We start from the raw sequence: 27884 nt of genomic DNA on the forward strand, positions 1-27884 counted from the left end.
AGATCCTATCCAAGTAAGTAGCCTACAGATCCTATCCAAGTACGTAGCCTACAGATCCTATCCAAGTAAGTAGCCTACAGATCCTATCCAAGTAAGTAGCCTACAGATCCTATCCAAGTAAGTAGCCTACAGATCCTATCCAAGTAAGTAACTGACAATCACATCCAAGTACGTAGCCTACAGATCCTATCCAAGTAAGTAGCCTACAGATCCTATCCAAGTAAGTAACTGACAATCACATCCAAGTAAGTAGCCTACAGATCCTATCCTAATAGCCACAGATCCTATCCAAGTAACTGACAATCACATCCAAGTAAGTAGCCTACAGATCCTATCCAAGTAAGTAGCCTACAGATCCTATCCAAGTAAGTAACTGACAATCACATCCAAGTAAGTAGCGTACAGATCCTATCCAAGTAAGTAGCGTACAGATCCTATCCAAGTATGTAGCCTACAGATCCTATCCAAGTAAGTAGCCTACAGATCCTATCCAAGTAAGTAGCCTACAGATCCTATCCAAGTAAGTAGCCTACAGATTCTATCCAAGTACGTAGCCTACAGATCCTATCCAAGTCAGTAGCCTACAGATCCTATCCAAGTAAGTAGCCTACAGATCCTATCCAAGTAAGTAGCCTACAGATCCTATCCAAGTAAGTAGCCTACAGATCCTATCCAAGTAAGTAGCCTACAGATCCTATCCAAGAACGTTGCCTACAGATCCTATCCAAGTACATAGCCTACAGATCCTATCCAAGTAAGTAGCCTACAGATCCTATCCAAGTAAGTAGCCTACAGATCCTATCCAAGTAAGTAACTGACAATCACATCCAAGTAAGTAGCCTACAGATCCTATCCAAGTAAGTAGCCTACAGATCCTATCCAAGTAAGTAACTGACAATCACATCCAAGTAAGTAGCCTACAGATCCTATCCAAGTAAGTAGCCTACAGATCCTATCCAAGTAAGTAACTGACAATCACATCCAAGTAAGTAGCCTACAGATCCTATCCAAGTAAGTAGCCTACAGATCCTATCCAAGTAAGTAACTGACAATCACATCCAAGTAAGTAGCGTACAGATCCTATCCAAGTAAGTAGCCTACAGATCCTATCCAAGTATGTAGCCTACAGATCCTATCCAAGTAAGTAGCCTACAGATCCTATCCAAGTAAGTAGCCTACAGATCCTATCCAAGTAAGTAGCCTACAGATCCTATCCAAGTAAGTAGCCTACAGATCCTATCCAAGTAAGTAGCCTACAGATCCTATCCAAGTAAGTAGCCTACAGATCCTATCCAAGTAAGTAGCCTACAGATCCCATCCAAGTAATAGTGAGCCCACAGATCCTATCCAAGTAAGTAGCCTACAGATCCCATCCAAGAACGTTGCCTACAGATCCTATCCAAGTACATAGCCTACAGATCCTATCCAAGTAAGTAGCCTACAGATCCTATCCAAGTAAGTAGCCTACAGATCCTATCCAAGTACGTAGCCTACAGATCCTATCCAAGTACGTAGCCTACAGATCCTATCCAAGTACGTTGCCTACAGATCCTATCCAAGTAAGTAGCCTACAGATCCTATCCAAGTAAGTAGCCTACAGATCCTATCCAGGTAAGTAGCCTACAGATCCTATCCAAGTACGTAGCCTACAGATCCTATCCAAGTAAGTAGCCTACAGATCCTATCCAAGTAAGTAGCCTACAGATCCTATCCAAGTAAGTAGCCTACAGATCCTATCCAAGTACGTAGCCTACAGATCCTATCCAAGTAAGTAGCCTACAGATCCTATCCAAGTAAGTAGCCTACAGATCCTATCCAAGTAAGTAGCCTACAGATCCTATCCAAGTAACGTAGCCTACAGATCCTATCCAAGTACATAGCCTACAGATCCTATCCAAGTAAGTAGCCTACAGATCCTATCCAAGTAAGTAGCCTACAGATCCTATCCAAGTAAGTAACTGACACATCCAAGTAAGTAACCGGCAATCATATTCAAGTGTGTAGCCAAAAGGTCATATAATATGAAGAATATACATTTGTAATTCACACACAGCTTTTCTATGACTTCTGGCATACGTACCCAGGTAACATATTTCGAACATTTCACAAGAGTATGTCTACAGTAGCTCTTATGAAGCTAAAATATTCAAATAAGTATAGACTTTACCAAACACTTGACAGATATTTCTGACAAATAATGTCATATGCTTTACATTAAAACATAATATTAATTTCATTTTCAATGGAACCACATTCACAATTTTCTTATCAATATACCTTCTGACATTCATTTCATTAATAGATGTTGCATGGTATTTTACTGGGCAGTGGGGTAGTCTTGTAGTTAAAGCGTAAGCTCGTTATGCTGAAGACCCTGGTTCGATTCCCCACATGGGTACAATGTGTGTAGCCTATTTCTGGTGTCCCTGGCTGTGATATTGCTGGAATATTGCTAAAAGCAGCGTAAAACTATATTCACTCACTCACTACATGGTATTTAACATTTAATAATGGTTTTATGTTTTAAAAATACCTTAGATACAAGGATTGGTTGATGTTGGCTTGTATAACTTGACATTCCCCCGTCATGTTGCAGATAACGCCATACCCATCAAGTCCTGGTTCAGCGACGCCACAGACACGGCACTCCTCTGCCTCTTGCCTATGTTAGACGCTCTCAGGTTTTGCAGCGATGTGCGCAGCGTCCTCAGTCGGAATTTACATCTACAGCGGGCGTGGTAGCGACGCCCATTTCATGCCCATCCTTGTACATAGCAACTGTTAGCACTGTCATTGATGTCGTCCTCATCACCTAGGTCACCCACCATCCAACAGGAGCGTCGGTGTTGATTCTAGGAACTATTTTACCCCGGAATGAATCCCCTCCTGATACTCTCTATACAAACTCAACCTGCTGTCCTGTGTTGGGTGAAGCCATCTTCTGTTGTAGGAAGGTGATTGATCATGTTTATTCCAGACAAGGCAGTGGTATACAAACTCTGTTGATGAACTAGTTCTGATAAGGAGGTGAATAGGAAAACCCTTGTGGATTCATTTGTAGAAATTCTTTGTATATCTCAGACATTGAGCAGGATTGGAAGAACTGATACTGGAAAGTTTGGAACCAGAATTACTGATAAGTTTGGAAGAAAAATTATTGGCAAGTTTAGAAGCAAAATTATTGGCAAGTTTGGAAGCAAAATTAATACCATATTTGAAATAAGAATATTGTTAAATTCAGAAGAAACATTAACTGCAAGTTTGGAAGAAGAATTATTGACACGTTTATATAAGACATTATGTTTTGTATTTTATTGATCTCTTTCAAATTCAATTGCATTATATGTTGTTTTTCATAGGCTTTTAGGTGACTGCAGGCAATGCCTCTGAATAGTTCAGTTAACTGCTCATTTGGATTCAGACCTGCCAGGACATAGCAGATTTAAGTGAAAGGATAATTGTAAATTTCTTTTGTTTCAATGTCCATTGGGTCCCTTTCCACACTGGACTATCACCATTCAGAGACGATTTTGATTTCCTGAACTGTTGTGTTCTCTTCTACTTTATGCTCAATGTCTTGGGTACACAGTTGGTTGATTGAAGACCAATCAGGTGCAGAGACAATCATGCATCACCATGACCAATCATGCATCACCATGATGCTGGTTGGTTATTGCCACTCAAAGCTCAACTTGTTAGAAGTTAGACTTGAAAGGCTTTGTTTTGTATTTGAAAGCAGTAGTGTCCAGTGTTTGTTCTAAACAGGTCATCTGTACAATAGCTGACTGCTGGGCAGAGTTGCAGTCCTTTACCAGGCTTTCTTCCCACCAACAAGTTCAAATTAGATTATCAAATTCAATTCCTTGAACAATCTTTAATAATTCATAATAAAATACCAGAATCAGTTTCGTGAATGGAACACTCAACTGGAAAAAATGATTCACAATTCTAATGTTTTTACTTTGTGTTCTTAAACAATAACTACAGTTCCAATGTTGCTACTTTTGTCAGGAATAATCAAGATTTGTCACAACCCAGTGAGCTTGAAGTTTCTCCTTAGACTCATCCTCTACCGTCAAGGGTAATATATGTCCATCCTGTAATAAATACCTTGGACCGTCCAGGGAAATATTTGTCCATTCTGTTACTAGATACCTTGGATCCATCCACCTCTATTTCTTCACTTAGAGTCCAGCTCAAATGACACAAGACTCAAACTGGCTCCCCTAAAAATCTGTTGCTGTGATTGAAGGAGTAATATTATCCCCTAACTTGTTTGTTGCGGCCCATCTGAAATACAAATTGGGATACCTGATAGCAGATCCTTCCCATCTTAAACGGTCAGTTTTGTTTGGGAAATTATATTAAGGAATAACTCGTATGAGGCAGCAGTTTGGATAGATCTGTGTCAAACTCTTGTAAAAACATCCTAGAGAATTGACTTTTGAATCAGAGATATTGTAACAAATTGGTCAAGGTAGTTTAGTGTAACATCCCGTAGAGTTGACTTTTGAGATGAAGCTATTGTGGATATGGTCCAGGGAGTTCAGCATAACAGAATGGCTGTGTACTACAGTGGACGATGGAGGAGGGTGTAGACTAGACTCTGGAGGGACTGATACATACCCCTTGTATGCCATGTTTACCTCACTGAGTGAAGTACCAGGCAGGTTCTCTTCTGTGTTGCCATGGAAATCACGTCACAATGTTTGAGAATTTGTGCTTGGATTCTTTGAGGAGAGAGTCTGGAGTGCTCACATACTGAAGCATGGGCAGCTGTGTCTGTATGGCAAAGCATTTTAGTGCAGTAAGATTTCATGTTTCACAGGCTGAATGTACACAAGAAAGTTGAATGTGGCTTAATATTTGAGCTGCTTATGTGTCCACATTTATGATTATTCTGAAGACAAAGAAGAATTATGATTGCCATATTATTGACATGTAAGTTTTATGTGAAATCGGAGAGAACTATAGTGATATGTGAAGCTATCTTTATTGAGATTACAAACCAATGTTAAAATACATCACTTGCCCATGTAAAGGGAGGCAACTCTGTTTCATGATTCACTAAGAACTAAGGCTTGCTTGTTGAGGCTTTGCATAAATGCTTGAATAACAATTCATTTGTAAATATTGCTGTAATTTATGAAAACTAAATTGTTTCGGCTGTTTGAATATTTATGTCAATTGAGAATTATGTAACAATTATAGATCAAAATTTGGATACTCAGGGTTTAACATGTCGACTCTAAGGTTCTCAGTACCAGCAACTGTTATGATGTAAGATTTTGTGATGGAGTGACTGATACTGAATTAGAATCATGAAGATCAATTTGTACTTTTGGGAGGAAGTTTTACAGATAAATACAGCATAAGTATGTTCCGAGTTATGAGAGAAGAATAACATCATTAAGCTCACCAGAACATAAAGTGCTTATGTTATAATTATAGGTTTCCAGCACTGATTTCAAAGAATGTTCTGCAAGTGAGTTGCCTCTGGCTGTGAACATGGGCAATACCTGGCATAAGAAGATTATTTCTGTTCCAATGCAGAAATATGTTTCAACATGAATGTTTTGGCTTATTTTTCTGAGAACAAACACTGTTTTCATTTACCCAAGAAACTAGGATATTTTGGCATTTTGTTAAAAAGTGATCATAGGAAAACTACATTCCCCACGTAGAAGATTCCATTTTATGAAGAACATCTGTTCTCATACCAGCCTAGCTTTACACATTAACTGAATTAACATTATTTTTGATGAAGTGTGCTTTGAACTAATCCTGGTCTATTTGGATCACAAGTGCTATGTGTGTGATGTTCAAGTGTAGGTGATGCTGTTGGGGAAGACGCTGACTTGGAGTGTTCATTTGTAGTTTGGATAAGGTAGGGAATTAGAAAAGGCCAACTTCTTGAAAAGCAGGTCTGAGGACGCTTCCAGATCTTGCTCAGGCGAATCCAAATTTGAAAGATTTGTGGGTTCTTGATGTCAGCTTTCAAAACTGAGTCGGATTTATGTCTTTCCTGTCTTGATTTGAAAATATTTACATCAGTAAAAGAAGAATTCCTGAGAACATAAACTTTCCCTTGATAGGAAATGTTTTTTATGATGTCAGGTTGGTTATATGTAAAAATGACAAAACATCCACAATTTTGAAATGATACAGCTTTTATTATTTGCATCTGGAACTCCCTGTTAACATACCATTTCAAGAAATGAGATACTTGGGGTGGAACAATCATGGCCAGTGCATTTCTAATCAGGATATTTGTTTTATATTGTGCCGACAACTTTACCTTATCATGATAACATGTTTACAAAGTACCGTATTCAGCCCCAGTGACAACATTTACCAACTTCAGTGAAACTCCATGAGCTTCAGAAACTTCTTCCCATTGATATTAGGAAATGTCTCTGTAAATGTAAGGGACATAACTCATGTTAATCTTGAAATGTGTAACTCCTGGCGATTTCACTGGGAATGGGTAAGATATGAGTGTAGGGGTTTTATGTGTGTGATTGTCTTTGAAAACAGCAGTTACTGACTGATAAAAACATTAAAAAATTAATGGATTGTCTTTTTACTTTTATTTTAAAAAATGTTTGCGTATCTGGAATATTATCAGGTATATTTATGTAGGGACAACTGAGCACTCTCCTTCATAAAAATATATCAGATATTCACGATCTTTAATTTTTGTGCATCATAAGTGTGATTTTTAGTAGCCCATAAAAAGACGTCTGAAACTGAAGTTATTTTCACTCCCGCTGAATAATGGAGGCAGGACACAAGACTGGTAATATTTATCTCACAACAGTTAACATCACCACATCACTGTTGTAAAATGGTTTGTAAAAGTAACAAAAATTGTGAAAGGTTTAGTTTCTATATAAAAGGGTTGCAACGGCTGTGGAAGCATATCATCAGTTGTCCATGTCATGGCCTGATGATGTCATGTGTTGTCCATGTCATGGCCTGATGATGTCATGTGTTGTTTTTTTTCATGTCCATAAATTATTTTTTACTACCATGTTGAGAAATGATGATATTCATTAGCGTACTTAAGTTTGTGGACTACAGATGTTCTGAGTTGACAGGTTGGAGGGTTTGTATCTGAATGAGTGAGTGATTCAGTGGTTTAACCAAACTGCTTTAAGTAGTCGATTTTTGTTTGAGGTATATGACACTGAATTTAGTGAAATTGATCTTGTCAAAAATGCAACTCAGTTAATTGGGCCGTATTTTTAATTGGTTTATGGGTCTCAATACCCAAGGCTAAGAATGAAAAAAATATGAAAAGAGGACTAATCATTTTATCGAATAATATTTCTATTAATGCAGAAATTGAATAAAAATGTCAACTTTGAGAATCAATGCAGAAAGAGATGATTTTTGCCATTAAAACTTGCTACTTTGCAGAAAGAGATATTGGAATAACTGACCTGGCCAGCTCCAGGCACCTTGCCTTGTCCTGTCAGAATTGCACAACTACCAAATTTATGGGGAACTATCTGTAAACCAACTAAAATAAAAAAGGCCTTTGGAACAGTTGCAAATGTATTTTGCATTTTTTGTAACCTAGTCAGTTCACGGTGTCAAATATTACCTGTGTCATATTGACACATAATCAGTTGATTACAATTTGCAGTCTTGATTTAGACAGAGTTACCTGCCCCTGAAATTACAGTTAGGCAGAGTTACCTGCCCTTGAAAAGACAGTTTGGCACAGAGTAGCCATTCTGAACTTACAATTATGTTGAATGTGAAAATAAATTCTGTTGATTTCAGTGATTTTGTGAAGAATTTCGCCTTTGTCTGGCAGCAAACTTCTGTATAGTCTCCATGGCGAGTGTGTAGTGATTGGTATCAAATATTGTCGTAGTTAGCAACAATGGCGTTTGATGTTACTTTTTTCAAAGTCCTTCAGACGTATCTACAGTATGTAACCACAGATTAAGGGAAATGATGTGATCTTTTTATTTTGAAGAGACTGTCAGTAATGCTAAACTTACTCCCCTCAAGGTATTATGTTTCTGGTAATTCGGTTAGGCTAAACATGATGCAACATGGCAGAAGGTAGTTGTCTCTGGTGTCAAAATGTCCATTTTCACGATTATTTTTCCATGACCCCAATCCCTCCCAACCTGCACCAACAGGAGACGCATGTGCAGTTTAGGTGAGAACTGTAGTTGTCTGCCCTTGAATAAAGATCTGGAAAATTAAAAATGGCTACTTGGGATTGAAAACGATGCAGGGTTGAAACATGGTGACCAGAAACATAATACTTTTTACATTTGCCTCAGATTATGAGAGAAAAATGAGATATGAAGTTGTCATGTTGATTCTATTCTTGGTGCGATGGGAAGTATTCTGTTAATGTATATCAGCATGTTGGTTGGGGAGTATGATGTACGCTTTCAGAAAAAATATTGGTTGCTGCTTTTGTAGAAATATCCATGAAAAATTAGGAAGCTGATTTATGAAATATTGGGAGTTGTATTCCTACAATACCATGACAAAAACTAGTTGTTAGGAAAGCCTGTCTTCGGTTGATCATGTCCTATGGTTGTCCAGCAGGGTGAAATGAAAAAAATATTGTCAGTAAGAAGTGATTGAGTTTAGTTTTATGCTATATGGCGTCAGTCTGTAAATATCATCTTTCTGTCAGCACCTTACCTGCATTGACGAGTTACACGAAAATAACCTTGACCTCCATCATGACAAGCTAAATATGGATGTTGATATGGCCGCAAACTCAGATTGTGAGGTATTGTCGCAGCCTTTGGTGACCCTTTGAGGGCAATTTGGAATGTTGAAAGATGATAAATGTGAGGTCCTTTATAAAGATTCTTGGCGGTGGGGTAGCCTAGTGGTAAAAGCATTTGCTTGTCCCGCCGAAGACACAGGTTCGATGCCTCACATGGGTACAGTGTGTGAAGCCCATTTCTGGTGACCCCCGCGTGATATTGCTGGAATATTGCTAAAAGCCGCGTCAAACAGAACACACTCACTACAAAGATTTTCAACGCACCAGTGGATAACCATAGGAACAGATGTCTTCAGTAGATATCTATAAATCTTTATATACTGACCAAAGAAGATGTAAAGAAATAGTATTCCAGATTATGCTAATGTATCTCTGTTGCAACTATTTATACATACATGCATGCAATGCATTTGATATAATTTGATGGAATGTTTGAAGACACTTGAACCATAGTGAACACACACTGATATATCTAAAGGTTTTTGATAAAGTTTGCTTTGTAATCCGAAATATTTGATATGTGTTCTGTATTTTGAGATTGTAATAGCTTGATATGATTTCTTTGTAAAATCAAGTAAAACTTTGATTTGCTGTAATTTTGTTGACGGTTTTGTGCATAGCATTTGTCTGAGGATTGGAAGGTAGAGTATTTTGAAGTATGTGCACGAAATTTATCAGTCCGTGATGACCTGTAAACTTCCAGCTCGTGTCCAAGTTTGATATTGTACGTAGCTGCTACATGTATGAAAGAGAGAAATATATTTTATAGTTTGATTTCAAGAACTGTGATTCTTTGTCTCATTGAACATGATCAAATGGGGATCGAAATATTAACATGTTTTTTCTTAGTTGAACTTGTTGATATGCATGATGGGGACAAGGGGCAGACAACTGCTTTTCAGTGTAAATGTAGTTTTGGGGTATAATCTGTAAAGGAAATTAAAGATAGTGAACTCATTATTGTTGTGTCAGTGCTAAATGGAATGTAGTTGTATCGTTGAGAAAAGAATTTTTTTTGCTTCTGGCCATTGATAGGAGCATGGTCATCTTGTAGTTTTCGTGTTTCTTCCCATTGGGACAAATATTATTTAGTACATTTATATTTACAATCGATGACAAATTATGGAGGTCGTTGAGTGACTAGTCATTCCTGGGATAGACTAGCCAGTTGTCTGAGACGAGTGACGCTACTCCTCTGTCATATCTAATTATTTTACATTAACAAGGCGGTGAGGTTGCTGAGTGGTGACAGCATTTGCTTCTCACGCAGAAGACCCGGGTTTGATTCCCCACATGGGTACAATGTGTGAAGCACATTTCCAATGTCCCCTCCATGATATTGCTGGATTATTGCTAAAACTAAACTCACTCATTCACTTTTTTACATAAACATTTGTCAGAAAAGATCTGCATACTTGTTGGATTTGACCATTGGTCAAACACATGCAACATGTTTTTCATACCTGTAGGCTGCTTTGCCATGTGAATTTGCCGTAGGAAATATTGTGGAAGTAAATTCATAACGGAGGCAAATCATTGGAAACTGCATGATTTGCATGATCCAAAATGGCTGCCCTTCTTGCCTCTTTCTGGAAGTGTTTATTCTTGTGGAGCAGTTGTTCCCATCATGCATATCAACAACTGTGTGAAAACTTACTGTTGTTTTGTAGAAAGTATGTTTCTCGAGTGGGTGACTCTGGTCGCCTCCTGTTGATTGTAGGCTCCTGACTCACTATGTGTGGTGTGGAATATATCATGTAGTGAGGCAGAGATGACCTTTTGTAAATAAAAGATATTATCCTGTGAACTGATTGTTGCTATTATATTTGTCAAGCGGCAATTGTAATTCCTGTTAAATGATGTTTAGCTTTCCTGAATCCTATGTGAATCCCCTGGGCACTGAACTGGGTGAGATTAAAGTGTGACATGCATATTCACCAGGTATACTGCTCATCAGGGGATTGAAGGATGTTGGTCTGCAGGTACACAGCTTGGCGTGTTTTTTGTGTGTTGCATCCCATTCTGTAATGCTAGGTTCACACTGTCGTACGATCCGTTACGAACGTTACGATTGGCCATTTGTAGCTGATCGTGGAACTCCTCTGAAATTTCAGCTTTGGATACGAGGTGATGTGAGTCGATACGTTTTGATACGATTTGTTGCGCTTGGATGCGATATTGTCACGATTGATCAATTTAAGGTGACACGATCTGTCACAATCTGGTCTCCCGTTTAGATACAATCACATACGTTCTGATAAGATTTTCCCGATCGAGTCCACGATTGGGTCGCTATCTGAAACGAACATCACGATCGGGGTTCCCGATTTGGGATGATCTGGTACGTGCAGGTACGTTCCGATACGTTTATCATGAACCTATGCCCACGATTGGGGATGATCACGATTTGAGCTATGACTGGACCTGACGGGTATATATGCAGCCCGACTGACCATGCATGGACTTCATTGTTTCTTGAACTTCTACAGAGTGAACATTACAACCCACAACCAGTGATGATGGCAGGAGTTGAGGATGATGACAAGGTGACATTGGCAGTATTACCGTATGCTTACATTATCGCCAGAGTGGAAGAAGACAAGCAGCAGCCAGACCAGCTACAACACCAACCACAAACCACCAACCACAAAGGTCCAGGAGAGCTGCAGTCGGGCACTTTTGGGTGCGACCATGGCTCACAGAGGAGAGGAGACAACCGTTTGGTCATTCTCCAGCCTCCTAGACACCCATTTGAGGCTGGAGGATCCAGTAGCGTTCCAAAACTACACAAGATTAACACCAAAGCTTTTCGATGAAGTCTTGCAGAGGGTGGTCCCAGCAATCGATAGGGAATTCGCCAGTTTCAGGCAACTCCTCTCACCAGGATTGAAACTGGCAGTGATACTGAGGAACCTTGGCACTGGCGACAACTATCTGTCCCTTGCGTATGCCTACATGTGTGGAGTGTTCACTATCTCAGAGATGGTTCCAGAAGTGTGCCAGGCAGTTGTGACCCCTGAAGCCTGGACAGCCGTAGCTAACAAGTTTGAGCAGAGATGGAATATCCCCCACGCCATTGGGGCCCGGGATTACATATTACTATCCAGAAGCAACCCCAAACTGGCAGCCTGTACTTCAGGGCTTCTTTTCCATACCACCTATATCTCTGGTGGATGCAGATTACAAGTTTGTGTGGATCGAGCTTGGTGGAAAAGGACACATGTCATGACTCGGAGCTGTTCAACGGCCTGGAAGAGGAAGACCTAGGACTCCCCCACCCTGCCCTCTGACTGCAAACCCTGATGACCACCAAGACATGCCCTTCTTCATCCTCAAGGGGAGGAGAGTGGTGGAAAATGGCTTTGGGATCCAGGGCCTAGATTTTCGAAGCTCTCTTAGTGCTAAGATAGTCGTAAGTGCCATACATTATCATTAACCTACAAGTATCCTAGCGCTGAGAGAGCTTCGAAAATCTAGGCCCTGGCCAATAGATTAAGGTGTCTCCTCAGGACCCAAGAGCACAAGCCCAAAACTGTGAAGGATATAGTGGAGGCGGTAGGAACTCGTAACAGATCGTGTGCGTCCGTGAAAAAGCGTGAATACTCGCATTTACTCGTATCAACTCGTTCGTATCTGCTCTTGAGTCATCCGTGTCAGGTCGTGAGCAATGGGACCCGAAAGAGGGTCGCAGATCGTGAGAGATCGCAACACATCTCAACAGAGCGTGGTGTTTGTCTTGTCCACGACTGATTCCGATCACCACGATTTGGAAGCACGATTAGATGCGATATGTTGCGCTTTGTTATGATGCAACACGATCTGATGCGGTGTTCACGATTGACAACTAATCGTGTTGATCGTAGAAAAGTGCTGGGCCCCGTTTCACAAAGCTCTCGTAAGCCTAAGATCTCGTAACTTTTCTCGTAGCATTCGTACCTCCTATGTTACAGTATAGGAGGCACGAATGCTACGAGAAAAGTTACGAGATCTTAGGCTTACGAGAGCGTTGTGAAACGAGGCCCAGAACTGTCCAAACATTTTCTACGATCAACACGATTTCCACGACTGACCTCAAGATCTGATAAGATCTGATAGGATCACCACGATTAGTCCACAATTAAGACCACGATTTCAATCGTGGCGCGAATCGTGATAGTGTGAACATAGCATAATGATGATCGTTGGAGCGAATCCTTATATCGTCCCTGGTCAGCTGTCCTATTGAGAATTAAATAAAATGTGCATGATTTGCCATCCAAACACAAACAAAACAGAAGAAAAACATCAAAGAAAACAAAACATACCGAAAACGTCAGCGCAAAATAATACACAGCCTTGACATTCCGTTTGGCGTGAAGGGGACAAGGCACGTGCAAGTCGTGAAGAGTGCACGAAAGCGATAGACTTGATTTGCACGTGCTAACCTCACGTCTCTGATGAGCACGTGGTTCAGTGATCAGTTAACGAGCAACAATGGAGGAAGCAGCACCGGATTAGCGTTGGCGACACTTTCAACAGAACACAGCTGTTTATTTGATGGTATGTAGCATGTGTTATACGTATGGTGTAAGGGCATTGAATTTCAAATGTTTAAGTAATGTGGAATTGATTATGTTAATGGCATGTTTGCATTTACACATGTCTTTAGGTCCGTTCATAATTTAGGGTTAGGGTGGGGGTTGCGGTCACCCATTTTGTTAAAGGGGTTTGGGGGTTGTTCAGCAATTTTGTACACATGAACTCTGTGGGGTGGGTGTATTTTAAAAGTATTAACAATTATGCCTAAAAATATGGAAGGGGGAGGGGGTAATTGATCTTGAGGGGCACTTACTTTGTACATAAATTTTAGTTGGGGGGTCAGTCACTGTGTACATGCTTCCCCATAAAAATCATCATCACTGCCCCTAGCCTTAAGTTATGAACTGTCTCTCAGTAGGAAATGAATAAACGCCCCTTTTTCATAAAGACCAATTCTTAGGAATATAATGATTACAAAAACGGGGTCACGGGCGGAAATCCTTTCCATATCTTTTCTGTAAATGTTACTTGCAAGGTGGGTACAATGTGTGAAGCCTATTTCTGGTGTCACCCCACCGTGATATTACTGGAACATTGCTAAAAGCGGCGTAAAGCTAAAACTCACTCACTCATTACCTGTAAGGTTTGCGAGTTTAGTTTTCTTCAATTACAATAAAAGTATCGAACGACAGTATTCGAGAAACCATTATAGTTTTTTTCAAACGTACTGATGCTCCCTGTGAGAGATCCCGCTCCATTGCCAGCCCTACAAGGCGACAAATATGAGTAAAATTAATGATTGCGCTTCTTCGTTCAACATTTCGGGAGGTGGGGGTAGCCTAGTGGTTAGGGCGTTCGCTCATCACACTGAACACCTGGGTTCAATTCCCCACATGGGTACAATGTGTGAAACCCATTTCTGGTGTTCCCCGCTTTGATATTGCAAAAAGCGGTTTAAAATTGAAGCCGTATAACATTTTGGCTATTCTGTTTTGTGTCAATGTAATCGAAAATACTGAGCGACAATATAAGGCACAGTATGTAATATATACTTCCCATCAAAAGTATAGACTCACTAAAAGCACTATATGGTATGTATAGTGAAAGGCAAAAGAAATGTAATATTGGAAATGACATTTAAGTATCAATGGAACATTTGAACCTATTTTTTTTAAATAATACGCCACTGAAATGCAGTACCGACTTTCATCAGAGAAGATAACCCCTCTCCATTGTCCCCACGACAGTTTTGCCGCTGTTGTGTCCACTTGGATACGTTCCCGGCGGTGACGTTGGGTGAATATGGGTCTCCAGGCAGGACATCGACAAAACAGGTTCCTGGCTTGGAGACGTCGCCGAATGGTAGGTCACTGACTGGTCGCTGGTGGTTTCCTATGGTCACCCAAGCTGTTTCTCTGGCCCTTGCGAATAGGTCTTGCACGTGTTGATGGACGATATGACGGTCCTGGCGACGTGTTGCTACACGGGGTTGACCACTACGTGGACGGTCATCAGTGCTGCTGGTGGCGTTGTATCGTTCTATCGTTCGTACGCTGCAACTGAAGTCATTAGCATGTTGACCAGCGTGCAGACGTCCAATAGCTTGTTGTGGTTGATCTCTCGTTAACCTAGTCATAGCTGCTGTGTTCAGAAAACAAGTGAACGATTGCCATTCAAGCCGGCAATTTATGCCTGAATGCATTTATGATGCAGGTGCATCTCGATTTCAGTGTTGTTTGTGGAACTTTTCCCTCTCCAAAAAACCAAAACATTTCGAACTTCAATCTCAAACAATACTTTATTGGACAATGCAGGCTATACGACCACGATTCATGTTTCCTCAAACTTGACTTCTGGTGTATATTTAAAAAAATAGGTTCAAATACTCCATTGATACTCAAATGTCATTTCTAATATTACGACGTTTCTTTTGCCTTTCACTATACATAACATATAACTGAACAGCAAAAGAAACGCAACTCTGGCTTTTTGTCAAGTTTGTGAATAGAAGACAACCAAAATTATGTCTAATCATTTATTGCATAGAAAACACTGTCAATTTAACAACTAAAAGTTGCTGTTGACATTGAATTGCAATAAGTTCAAATTGATCACAGTCCGTCAAATGGAGATACCCCTGAACGCGAAAAGTGACTGTCTCCTTTAGTAGCGCGTATAGCCACCTTGAGATTGCACACTGGCCGTGCAACGTGGCCTCATGGAGTTCACTAGAGTCTGAAAGAATGCCTGAGGCAACTGGTTCCGCTCAAACACCAATCTCTATTCCAATTGTGCACGTGTGAGTGACTGTCTACCTGCAGCAATCCTCCGTCCCAGAATGTTCAATGGGAGCCATATCCGAGGAAAGAGACGTTAATGTTGTTTTGAGCCAGATAATCCATCGGGTTGCAAACGTCGCTGGCGTTGTTGAAATTGGCCCCAGATATGGCCTTCGGCAGTGGATTCCAGCAGCCCGAAGACGACGCCTAATCGTATATCGCTTGGCACTGCTCCCCTTGATGCTTGAGTTCGGTTCCTTAGATGAGTGACCCGGATGAACCGATCTTGCGCATGAGTTGTCACTCGTTGCCGTCCGGTACGAGGACGATCAGCAGCAACCCGCAATGGCCATTCCCCTTCCCTCTGCTCAGTCGTTAGTCTAGGCATCGTTTGCGTGGCGTGTACACCTCCTAGCGTCAATACTGAACTGTTTTTTTTTTTACACAAACCTTTATAAAAGATACCTCAGAGTAAAATGCATGCTTTTCATCCATAACCGTCGATGCACGAGATAAAATTATGGTTTTGCTGCATTGTGGGTGTGTTTGTGCGAATGGTTCATTTGGACGTCAAATTGCATGACATCTGGGATCATTAAGTCACTTTACCATGAACGCGTGCCTTCATGAGATTTCATTTTTTCGAAACTTGCTGTTCAGTATATATATGGTTACATCGAAGATTGATTTCTCCACTAACTTGGGGGAACCAACTGCGAACCTCATGCATCAAATTGCTGAAAAGCATGTGCAAATGTAGCTGGGTTTTGATGTAAAGTTTACCTCAATTTTCTCTGAACTCGTTATGAATTTGTTTCATGTGTAAACAATATGGAATATTTTGAAAATTTTGTTTAGAGCAGTTGCCTGAACTTTTGATGGGAAGTATAATGAATGACGCGGCGCACCTGTTTTCTACTGGGGCAATAGAATGTAGAATTTTTGGAGGTGGCTCCAGGTCGAAGGCATCCTACCCAAATGTAGTTTTTTACGTCAAACCCCAACAGTGAAATTAAGCTAACAGTAACGTAAATTGGACTACAATCGATTGTGGTCACCTAGAGCTCGCTTGGTTGACACATGTCATCGGTTCCCAATTGCGCATGCTGTTGATCACTGGATTGTCTGGTCCAGACTCGATTATTTACAGACTGCTGCCATATATTGCTGAGTGCGGCGTAAAACTAAAATCAATGGGTACCATCAAACCCCTAAGACACGCATGAATAATGTATGAAGCCTTTCATTTGTTTCCTGACAGCTGTGTTCTTTGTTTCAGATAAGATGTCGCAGCGACCCGAAGGAATACGGCCCTCGTTAACTTGTGTGTATATATGAATAAATAAATAAAAAATAGTCGAGAAATATTTGTTACTTTATTGCTCAAACATGGTGATGTAGCAGTGTTCATCAAAAGCTGCGCCTGAGCAGCATCTGAAAGTAAAGACAACAGGGATTTCATTGGATCAACCCCAACATAATAACTGGAAATCGAACCCTGATCTTAGCTTCCCTCCTCACGCCTATCCAACCGCCCCTAGAAACATGTAAATTTTAGACCCTCTACTCACACTTTAAATAAACGTAGATTCATAATTTGAAATTCTAGCCACTCAAAACTGGATAAATAATGATCTGGTAACACATCTTTAGGAAAACATCCACTTAAGTGAGTAACAAGCACACACCTGGTTTGGGGATCCACAAGATTTTAAACCTAATTTGACCCCTAAGTCTATTATATCTTAAGAATGTTTTTAGTGAGTTTTAGTTTTACGCCGCACTCAGCAATATTCCAGCTATATGGCGGCGGTCTGGACCAGACAATCCAGTGATCAAACAGCATGAGTATCGATCTGCGCAATTGGGAACCGATGACATGTGTCAGCGAGCCTGACCACCCCATCCCGTTAGTCGCCTTTTACGACAAGCATGGGTTATTAAAGACCTATTCTACCCCGGATCTTCAAGGGTCAGTTTTCGGTTGAATCAATGATTTGATCCTTAGCAAAGTGTGAATAGTATATATCCGCTTGCCAAGTTTGAAACTGTACCGGCCAAACTTATTTTGGATTAAGATTATTAAGATCAATATGAAAGCAAATGAAATCGGGGTTAGTTGACCCAGTTTGATTTCACCAAACAGTCAGGAACGATCAGATTTGAGCAATATTCCATATATGACGGTGGTCTGTAATTAAAATATCGGAATTTCACCGGACAACCCAGCGATCAACATCATGAGCATCGATCTGCGCAACTGGGATACGATGGCATGCGAATGAGAGTGAGCCTGACCCCCTTGGTCTGGTGACTTTAATCCTGTAACAGTAACGACTGGCAAAAGAAGAACACCCCGCTGAAGACCAATTCTAACCCGGGTCTTCATGGGTAGGAACGATTAGAATTCTTTCCAAACATTTATCTCATTACACAGTCCGTGACACGGCCGATAATTAGAGGTGAGTCAGTACGCTCTTGACTTACCATGGGGCGGTACAAGGCCTTCGGGTCGGTATACGAGATATGATCATAATGCATCAAGTTGACAAGAGCCAAACCTTACATGGGAAAATATAACCGGAAAATATAACCAAAAAATTTGGCATTTTGAATTTTATGACTAAATAGAAGAACGGTACAAAAACCGAATTTAGATTGCATTAAGCTATACGGAAACGAAGGCAAATTACCGAATTTCTACTATTGACTGACTGAGTTTGGTTTTACGCCGCTTTTAGCAATATTCCAGCAACATCACGGCGGGGGACACCAGAAATGGGCTTCACACATTGTACCCATGTGGGGAATCGAACCCGGGTCTTCGACGTGACGAGCCAACGCTTTAACCACTAGGCTACCCCACCGCCCCGAATTTCTACTAAAGTTTAAGTACACATATTACAAGGCAAGTATTTCTGTTAAAAGTATTTGTTAAAATTGTTGGTGGGATTACGATTCATTTGATTATGGAGCAGTTGTTCGTGTGTCAGGCTGCGTACAGAGAATTAATTTTGAAAACATCAACGAACAGCACATGCAGTGGCAGTAATTCAATGACAAAATCCAGCCAAATTTCTACACACTCCCCGTGATTCAGCAGATAATTACAGAAGAAATATAGTATGAAATTTAAGCACACATATTAGAAGGCGGGTGTTTCAGAAAGCCAATCCCGTTACAGTCTTCGTGAGATTATGATTTATTTGACTATGGCGGAGTTGTCAATATGTTATGTTCCGAATCGGGAATCCATTTTGAAAACACAAGGGAACAGCATGTAGTTATGGCAATGATTTTGTATCAAAATAGTTAAAATGGGGTTTCAACATACCTGTGAAATATAACAAATACTATGTTAAATGGAAGAGGAGTCCGACATCGTGTCTGCAAGGCCCGGATATTGTTGAAGAGGATCGTCACGTGACCCACCCCTGCAGCAATTGCAGGGACTGCACGCTCTAAAGCCCAGGATGTACCAGCCAGACCATGTTACGGTGGGCTGTACAAGCCAACTTTCGTTATTTTGCAACAACTGTGTGGTGAAAAGTTTGTGACATAATTTACAATTTATTTGAAACAGATGAGTGGCAATATAGACTGTGCTATATATGAGCTACATCAAAAACAGAATGATATTCCGGTTTGTATATTCTCTTGTAACTTAATAATACCCTCATGCTCTGAGATGAAGCATGACATTTACGAAAATGTATTTACTCAAGGTAGTGCAGCAGAACATTGACAATTGTATTTGCATGATTTCATTCTTTCAGACACTACATACGAAACAAAATAGCAGATGCCACTTTGGCACCATTCTCTTCCCACAGAGGTTACTCCTGTCATATCTTCCTACGTAACCTCTGTTCTAATACGGCCCTTTCATGGTGTGAGCGTTCAAGACTCGTGATTGGAGGCAATCAGATTTAGTTGTGCAATCAGCGACGTTGTTTCAAAAGTGATCATTCGCAAGGCCTCGGTAATTTCCGTATGCTTCGAGAAAACTAAACCTCTTCCCCTGCGCGATGCGCAAACGTTTCTTCTAGACAGAACTCAGTCATGTTATGGCGGATCAGTGGCGTCTCCATCGCCCTCGTCGACAACGGACAAGCTAGCCATTAAACGTCTTGTGTGTAACATCAAGACAAGTCCCCGGCAGATGGGGGATATTTGTGGCCCCACATTTGCTTGTGTTAGTCAAGTTGAATCTAAGTCGATGTAACACGTGTTCTGATTGGATAGAAAGAAGGGAGATAATTCGCGTTGCGATCTTTTGCCGCTAGGGGATTTTACGTGAACCGGGAAATATGGCCGTATTAGAACAGAGGTTCGTAGGAAGATATGACAAGTAACCTCTGTGGGAAGAGAATGCTTTGGCACCCATGATGGTTTTGAAGAAATGCTTTTGAGCAATATCACAGCGGGGGATACCAGAAATGGGCTTCACACATTGCACCTATGTTGGGAATCGAGCCTTACCACCCGATCCCGTTAGTCGCCTTTTACGACAAGCATAGTCGTCTTTTGTGGCAGGCATGGGTTGCTGAAGACCTATTATACCCCGGATCTTCACCCGGTCAATGACAGTATATGACTTGATGGCAGTTTTTAGCGCTACAGGTTCCATGTGAACCCCACCGCACGACTGGAGTTACAAACGGCACAAGTAGGCCTGTCTCACCACACCCTTGTTAAAATAATGCGGGGGCGGTGGGGTAGCCTAGTGGTTAAAGCGTTGGCTCGTCACGCCGAAGACCCAGGTTCGATTCCCCACATGGGTGCAATGTTTGAAGCCTATTTCTGGTGTCCCGCGCCGTGATATTGTTGGTTGGAATATTGCTAAAAGCGGCGTAAAATTAAACTCAGTCAGTCAGTCAGGTAAAATAATGCACCCTTTCCTGTCCAGAAAACAAATACGAAACAGTGTCTTGGTTTGTTTGTCTGCGCCCCCGTGTGCTTTATACAACATTATCACGTGACCCTATTGATGCTAAATCACGGGTTGACTATCTCACCACCCCCTTGTTAAAATAATGCACCCTTTCCTGTCGAGAAAACAAATACGAAACTGTGTCTTGGTTGGATTGTTAGCATGCCTTGTTTGCTTTATACAACATGTATCTTCTTCCCGCCTGATTACCATCCTGGTCCAAAACGTCTCGAACAGAGCAGCTTCCGTCTATCCTGCTCAGTACGAGAGCGTCATCTAACAGAATCACGCCATCTTATTCACAACCGTCAGATACAGTCTCCTCATAATGATTCTGCCGAGTAAGTATTTTTTCTCTGGATACCGCAATCATTATAAAGCATATTATACAAGTTATAGGCATGTCTTCTTTCGTCTAACTGACGTCCCAGAATATTCATATATCATATATACCTGCCATGCACGTTCACACTATGTAAGGCGCAGCATGTGACAATGTGTAAACAACCACTTGTATGTGTGAATACCCCTTTAAATACATCTTCGCGAATTGGTGTTCTAACAACACATTGTGAAACGGGTCCGTATTTGTCCTTTTGCTGACATTTGTGTACGTTTTTCATTCTTATTAACTGAAAGGTTAAAAATATCAGTTTTGGATTCACATTCATTTGCACTATATTGAATCACTGTGCATAGAAATTGATGGAGTCTGGATTCAAACATAAAAAAGGCATTTTGTGAAAAGTACAAAAATACTGTTTCAAACAATTCCATTAATTCGCACCAGTGCCGCCAGATGTTCTCAGAAGTGGTCAGCAAGCAAGACTTGTTTCACTTCAAACTCACCTCGATATGAAGCCGACAAACTGTTAAAACACTGAAGTACTGTTCAAAGAGTGTCACCCCAACATTCTTAAAACACGAAGGACAATCCCATGATTTCAATCCAAAGTCAAATCAAATCAAATCATAGCTTATCTGTTCAATGTCGAGCCATTGATGACCTCGCACTAGAATAGTGAAGCAAACGCGCTTTAAACTATTCTGAACTTCTTGCCATTATAAGGCCATGTGAGTCTGTAATTACCACTTTCAAAGCCTGTTTTATATCAGTATCTTCACACCCCTCTCTTGTACAACTCAAACACAATGACGTTGGGATTTGTATTCTTGATGAAATCAGAGACCATATAGTTGATTATATGGTCTCTGATGAAATACAATAAGTTTAATGACAGAACTGTTGAATAGTCGGCCATTTTGAAATCTGACACCAAGAAGTGAGTACGGTTTTACGTCGCTGTTAGCAATATTCCATCAATATATTCCATCAATATTACGCCAAAGGGCGCCACAAATAGGCGGAATGGAATGTCCTCATGTGTGGAATCGAACACGGACCTTCGACATGACATGTGGATTTTCCTACCACCCCTGCCCACGTGGAATACACCGTGCGATTAGAAACAATTGTATATTCAAACACTTTTTCTTTCGAGTGAGTGAGTGAGTTTGGTTTTACGCCGCTTTTAGCAATATTACAGCAATATCACGGCGGGGATGGTGTGTGTGTGTGAGGTGGGTGGGGGGTTTAGCCTGATATACTTAGGGAAACAAATAAGGGAACACATGAAACTACAAGTGTACCTTTATTTTTTTTCCATTTTCTGCTCAAGGTTTGTATCGCACTGTGAGTGAAATTCTGGAATTAAATAAAGGAACACTGCGAAGAAGTGGTGTTCCCTTTTTTCTTCTCTCAGTATATAAACACAGAACCCACCTTATAAGTAAGATCGAGTTAGCATGGTTTTAAGCCACTTTTAGCAATATTCAATCATGGTGGGTATACCAGAAATGCTCTTCACATATTGTACCCAAGTGGGGAACCAAACCCGGGACTTCGGCGTGACGAGCGAACGCATTAACCACTAGGCTACCCCACCGCCCCATTTTTGTCGATCTAGCCTAAGTGATGATCTAGGTAAGAAGTGGTCTGAACCAATCCCGGCTTGTCGTAAAAGGCAACTAACGGGAGAAGTTGATCAGGGTCCCGATCCACAAAGCGTTCGTAGCGTTACGACATTCGTAAGCCTATGATAAACTATAGAGTTGCGATAGGTCGTAACTTTACGACCGCTGTGTTGATCGGGGCCCAAGCTCACTGACCAAGTCGATGCATGCCCCAGTATCCTAATGCTCATGATGTCGATCACAGGATTGTGTGGTCTCATAGCTGAAATATAGTGCGAAACAAACAAACAGTTCAGTATGGCTGTGGTTTTGGCGAACAGGTGGTATTAATTATTCAGGCCTGACAAGTGACATTATAGAATGTTAATTAGGGTTTCGTAGTGAATACATTGTGAGTGTGCTTATCTTCTTATAGCATATGTTGACTCATGTCAAAGAAACAGAAACCTAAAGTGAAAGTGAACAAGCCTTTGCGGGAGGAAAAGTTACCCACTCGCTAATTCCTCAAGCATCATTAATATCTGGGCCATTAGCATGCTTCCTTGAGAATTTGCTAATTTATCGTAGGTTAATCTACACAGTGATATTCTAGCGAATGTCGTTTGTTTCGATGTGTGGATGAGTTCAGTTTTACGCCTCTTTTAGCAATATTCAGCAATATCACGGCGGGGAACACCAGAATGGGGTTCACATGTGGGGAATCGAACCCGGGTCTTTGGCGTGAGGAGCGAACGCTTTAACCACTAGGCCACCAAACCGTCTCTTGTATGCTACGAGGAAAAAAGAGGAAACAATTGGAGATGTATCATCTTGACTGGGACAAATATTTTCTCGTGTTAGATTGTGAGTGATTGTCTCAGACATTTACGGCCTTGTTGAAACCTATGACAATGGGGTATGGTGCTGTCATACCTAGAAACATCGGGGAGAACTGGGATTCGAAACACAATCATATGTTCCAGGCGTACTCAAGGGACATAACTCACCGTAAACTCCAAGAAGACTCGTCTCGATGCTTGTTATGTGCGAAAATACGACAAACCAATCAGATTGTGCGTAGTGACTGCGGTGCTTTGATAAAAACAATCCCTGGTACTTAAATCGCTTATGGCACTATGTCATTGTTTAAAAAATCATGGAAAATATACTCTCCCCAAAAAGAAACGCATATAGGAATTTCAACTGTATTTTTATGTTTATTTTGAAACATCTTGTAGGCTTTATGAGTCTATGAAATATAGCGAAATTGCACACTGGGAATGCAGACATATCCGTCTTTGGCACCAACTCGAGGAAAGTCAGTTTGAGTGTCACATGGAGACGTATTGTGCGCAGAAGTCAATACCTCGTGTGACCACCGTGGACATCCAGAACTGCACGGCATCGCCTCGGCATCGAACGAATAAGTCTCAGAATCTCGTGTTGCCCAATCGCAGCCCACTCTGCCTGTAGTGCCTGTGCGAGTTGCTGAAGTGTCTGGGGCTGAGGGTTACGGCATCGCACCCGTCTGTCCAGGGCATCCCACAGATGTTCGATCGGGTTTAAGTCCGATGATCTTGAGGGCCAGGGGAGCACGTTGATGTTGTGGTTCTGAAAGACTGAAAGAAGTCTCTAGTGTGACGTGCTGTGTGTGGGGCCTGGCATTGTCCTGTTGAAACAACTCCCTCTGGCGATCAATGATTGGAAGGAGGTGTGGGCGTAGGATTTCGTACCGTTGAGCTGGCAGGTTGCCCTGGATGATCACTAAATCACTCCTCCCACGGCAGGTGATCGTTCCCCACATCAAAACACTGCCCCGGCCGAATCTGTCCACCTGGGGAACGCAAGCGTCGGCGAAACGTTCGCGTCGTTCCAATAGAAATCGTGATTCATCACTGAACCAGATTCTACGCCAATTTGGTAGGTTTCAGGCCTGAACGTTGGTGCACCATTGAACTCGATGTCGACGATGGCACGTAAACCAGCCTCTTTCAACCTGTTCCTGACCGTCTGTGCAGAAAGCATCATCAATCCGGGTATTTGTCGAGCGGTACTGGTCGCCGTAGCAGGTGATGTACCCGGATGTAGCGATCCTGCGCCGCAGTGGTCGCTCGAGGTCGCCCACTACGAGGGGCATCTGCTACCGCATTCGGCCGGCGATATCTCTCCCAGAGCCGTGCAATGGTGCTTTGGTGAACATTCATGCGTCGGGCAACTGCACGTTGAGACTGGCCAGCTTCAAGCAAACCAATGGCGATATGACGGTTGGCTTCACTTAGATGTGGCATTTTGCGTTCGTCAACAATATTCCAAATACAGTGAATAATCGACAGACAGCGATCAACCTTTTATACCCATCATTGAGACTATCTGATCCCCAACTTTCACGTGCACTGCATGTGAATTGTGTATTCTGTGACACTACACGCCGAAATTGAAAATCATGGTGTTAAATACGGGTATTTTACGGATGGTGAGTTTTGTTGTGATGTTTCTAAACATAAACACCATAGGACTCATACACAGAGCAAAACCTTTTGTAAAATGAATCACGTTTTAATTCATTGCTACATGAAATGGCTATTTTCATGATGCGTTTCATTTTTGGGAGTGTATATATATGGTCACATTGGGAGTACAAAGAACGTAGCTAACAGTAATGTTTTGCCTCATGTGTAGGTTTTAGTAAAGATAATGCCATGGACGGTGAGAGATTCAAATACACGCACGTGAACTCGCCATCACACATTCAAGAACATTCGTGACCCACTCGTGTTATTCCGGGACAAGCCGAATATCTTCTTGCAGGTTACGGAAAGGGGCGAGTGGTGACGAATGATTCAAGAAATTGGTAGTTAGTGGTCACTTAAAAAAAATAGGACTTGAAAATTGGCCGAATTTCAGAAATGGAAATTTAAGTAAACAAAGTAAAATAGTCTGGTTTTAAGACCTTTTATAAAGAATGGAAAATAGTTAATAATCCAGATTCATAATATTTCTTACTTTTTCACAATATCACATGCATATAAGTAAAATTGTCACATTCTCCAGCACTACTGGGACAGTATGGAGTTACAAAGTCAAATTCAACCAAGCTTCACAAGCATTCCAACAGCATCCGAATGATGCATTGGAGTCTTGCTTCCGTGCTTCCAACTGCTCCCTCAATCGGCCAAGTGGGTGGTGTAAACCTTCTTGCGTGGCGGCATTCGTGACCCACTCGTGTTATTCGGGGACAAGCCGAATAGCATCTGCACCTCTGGAAGGATTTCATATTGGCGCATGAACATCAGAATTACTTTAAACAAGAACGACAACTCTATCCCTGTTTGATTCCAATGTTTCTTAATATCACCGAAGCACATGTACATTGCTAGGTTGTTGTTTTGGGGATTTTATACTTATTTATTTTAAAGAATTAAACCACCTTGATACAACTAAAAGAAAGAAAATAACATATTTGTTAAAGACATATTCTAATGTAATTATTACCAGCGGTTCACCTTATATTTCCAATTATGTTAATTTTCTTAATAGGGTTTAATCATCACAAATGGGAATTGTTTTATTGAATATACACACAAAAAATTCAGCTACATTAAATCCAAAGCGGATACTCAAAATGACTTTAAAAAATGTCTCAGACTGAACATTCATGTAACCTTGCTGTCACACCCCTGGTGGAATTTCAAATGGATTAAGCTGAAAATTAGTTACATACAAAACCACTCGACTATAATATGTTTTTGAAATATAAGCCCAAGCGATTAGGTTAATTAGTTTACAAATACGATAAAATTGGTTTGAAAGTCGTAGGAGTTATAATCATTTCCAAAATTGGTCGAAGCATGTACAACCTCCATAACAAGCCAGCAAGATACTCACTTGGACCCATGAGAGCAATAACTCGAGTGGGTCACGAATGTTCATGGAGGTTACGGAAAGGGGCGAGTGGTGACGAATGCTGACGAGTGATTGAGTTAACTCCCCTCTTATGCCCTCAATTCATTTTCTAAAATCAATGTTCAAAGCAACTGGTCCGATAATCTTTTGTGGTAAAGTTTTAAAAAGAATGTCGTGAACAATTATCCCACATTTTTAAAACAATTTTTGAAAATTCTATCAACAATCATTCTATATCAAGCATTTGAAAACTTCAAATATTATCCCAGTACCTAAAAATCCCCACGCCCACCGCTGACAATGACTTTCGCCCAGTTGCTTTGACGCCTATACCTATGAAGTGTTTGGAAAGATTCGGTGTAAAGGTTTGCTCCTGCAAAAGCAGATCACCTTCTCGACCCTTTTCAGTATGCCTACAGGATGGGCGAGTTGTCGAGGACGCAATCATCACTTTATGAAACAATATTTATAAACTTTTAGAACTTTCCTCGTCCTATGTACGAATTTTCTTCAGCTTTAAATACCACCCAGCCTAACATTATAATGCAAAAACTCTGTAATAAGTCAGTCAATCAATCATTATTTCAGTACTGGGGAGGCCGCAGGCCTATAGTACTTTTCATATATACATTGTTCTTATCGACATGGCTTGATAAATACTTGATATATAAACACCGCAACATTTTTCATTACACTTTCATTTGAAGAATTCAATACAGACGAAAATTTATCAATTGATGGATGGACAAAATAGAGTTCTATAATATATTTTTTTACGTATAGTATTATATGCTGGGCATAGTATAAGATTATTATTACAACATCTACAGATTCTATCCTCTCTTTTGATATTCATAAATTTTTCAATTAATAAACCATGAGATGAAGAACAGAAACGACCGAGAGCTTAAAGCTATTCTATATTTCTTAACATTAACACATGATAAATAACGTTCAGTATAAATGTGTGTTTTAAAGAATAATAATTACATTTTGTAGCTAATGAAATTGTTTCCAACCATTTCTGCTGGTAAATATCTTTTAATCTTTGCGTGAATGTATTTAGAAACAATGACGAACATTCAACGTTTTGTTCATACCATAAATGAATAAATCCTGTCGAACATATAGTAGGTGTTTACCATCTGTTGTCCAATTCTGTTTACCTTCTTTGTCATATAGCAACATCATATTATAGCATTTGTTTGGTTAACAGTAGGATGGCATACTTAATAACCTTATCCAATATTTAATAGCCCTGATTTATGAAGATATGATGAGCGGGTATCTGCCAGATTCCCCATGTACCGTAACATTTGATGTGCTCATCTTTACCCCGAGAAATTTCTTGCAGGCAGGCAAATGTACCTTTTCTATGGAATCAAAGTATTTTAATCCCCATATTTCCGCACCATACGGTAGAATTGGTTTGATTTTAACATCAAATATTCTAAAAGGATGTTAAATTTAAATCCCCAAGTATGTTTATATTTCTCAATATACCTATCAATACCTTTCGTGCTTGAAT

The 27884-nt window shown here is 40.7% G+C and overlaps 1 protein-coding gene and 2 long non-coding RNA genes across 3 annotated transcripts in view; 2 read left to right on the top strand and 1 right to left on the bottom strand.

The window, feature by feature from the left end:
* Window positions 1-10577, top strand: part of LOC124264687 (CTD nuclear envelope phosphatase 1-like) — a 53266-nt gene extending 42689 nt beyond the window's left edge. Inside the window, exon 7 of the mRNA XM_046699444.1 lies at window positions 2597-10577. Within this exon, the coding sequence (XP_046555400.1) occupies window positions 2597-2742 (146 nt within the window). The 3' untranslated portion in view covers window positions 2743-10577. The remainder of the gene's footprint in view (window positions 1-2596) is intronic.
* A 2561-nt stretch (window positions 10578-13138) lies between these two features.
* LOC124264689 lies at window positions 13139-16924 on the top strand. Its single transcript, XR_006895218.1, has 2 exons — window positions 13139-13309; window positions 16847-16924. It is a non-coding gene; the product is annotated as an uncharacterized LOC124264689 (long non-coding RNA).
* Window positions 16925-16929: 5 nt separating this feature from the next.
* On the bottom strand, window positions 16930-19107 carry LOC124264688. Its single transcript, XR_006895217.1, has 2 exons — window positions 18902-19107; window positions 16930-17001 (listed from the first exon to the last, which is right to left on the bottom strand). It is a non-coding gene; the product is annotated as an uncharacterized LOC124264688 (long non-coding RNA).
* Between the last annotated feature and the right edge of the window lie 8777 nt (window positions 19108-27884).

This window comes from Haliotis rubra, unplaced genomic scaffold, assembly GCF_003918875.1.
Source record: "Haliotis rubra isolate DU_JTF1 unplaced genomic scaffold, ASM391887v1 Scf938, whole genome shotgun sequence".
Taxonomy (NCBI): domain Eukaryota; kingdom Metazoa; phylum Mollusca; class Gastropoda; order Lepetellida; family Haliotidae; genus Haliotis; species Haliotis rubra.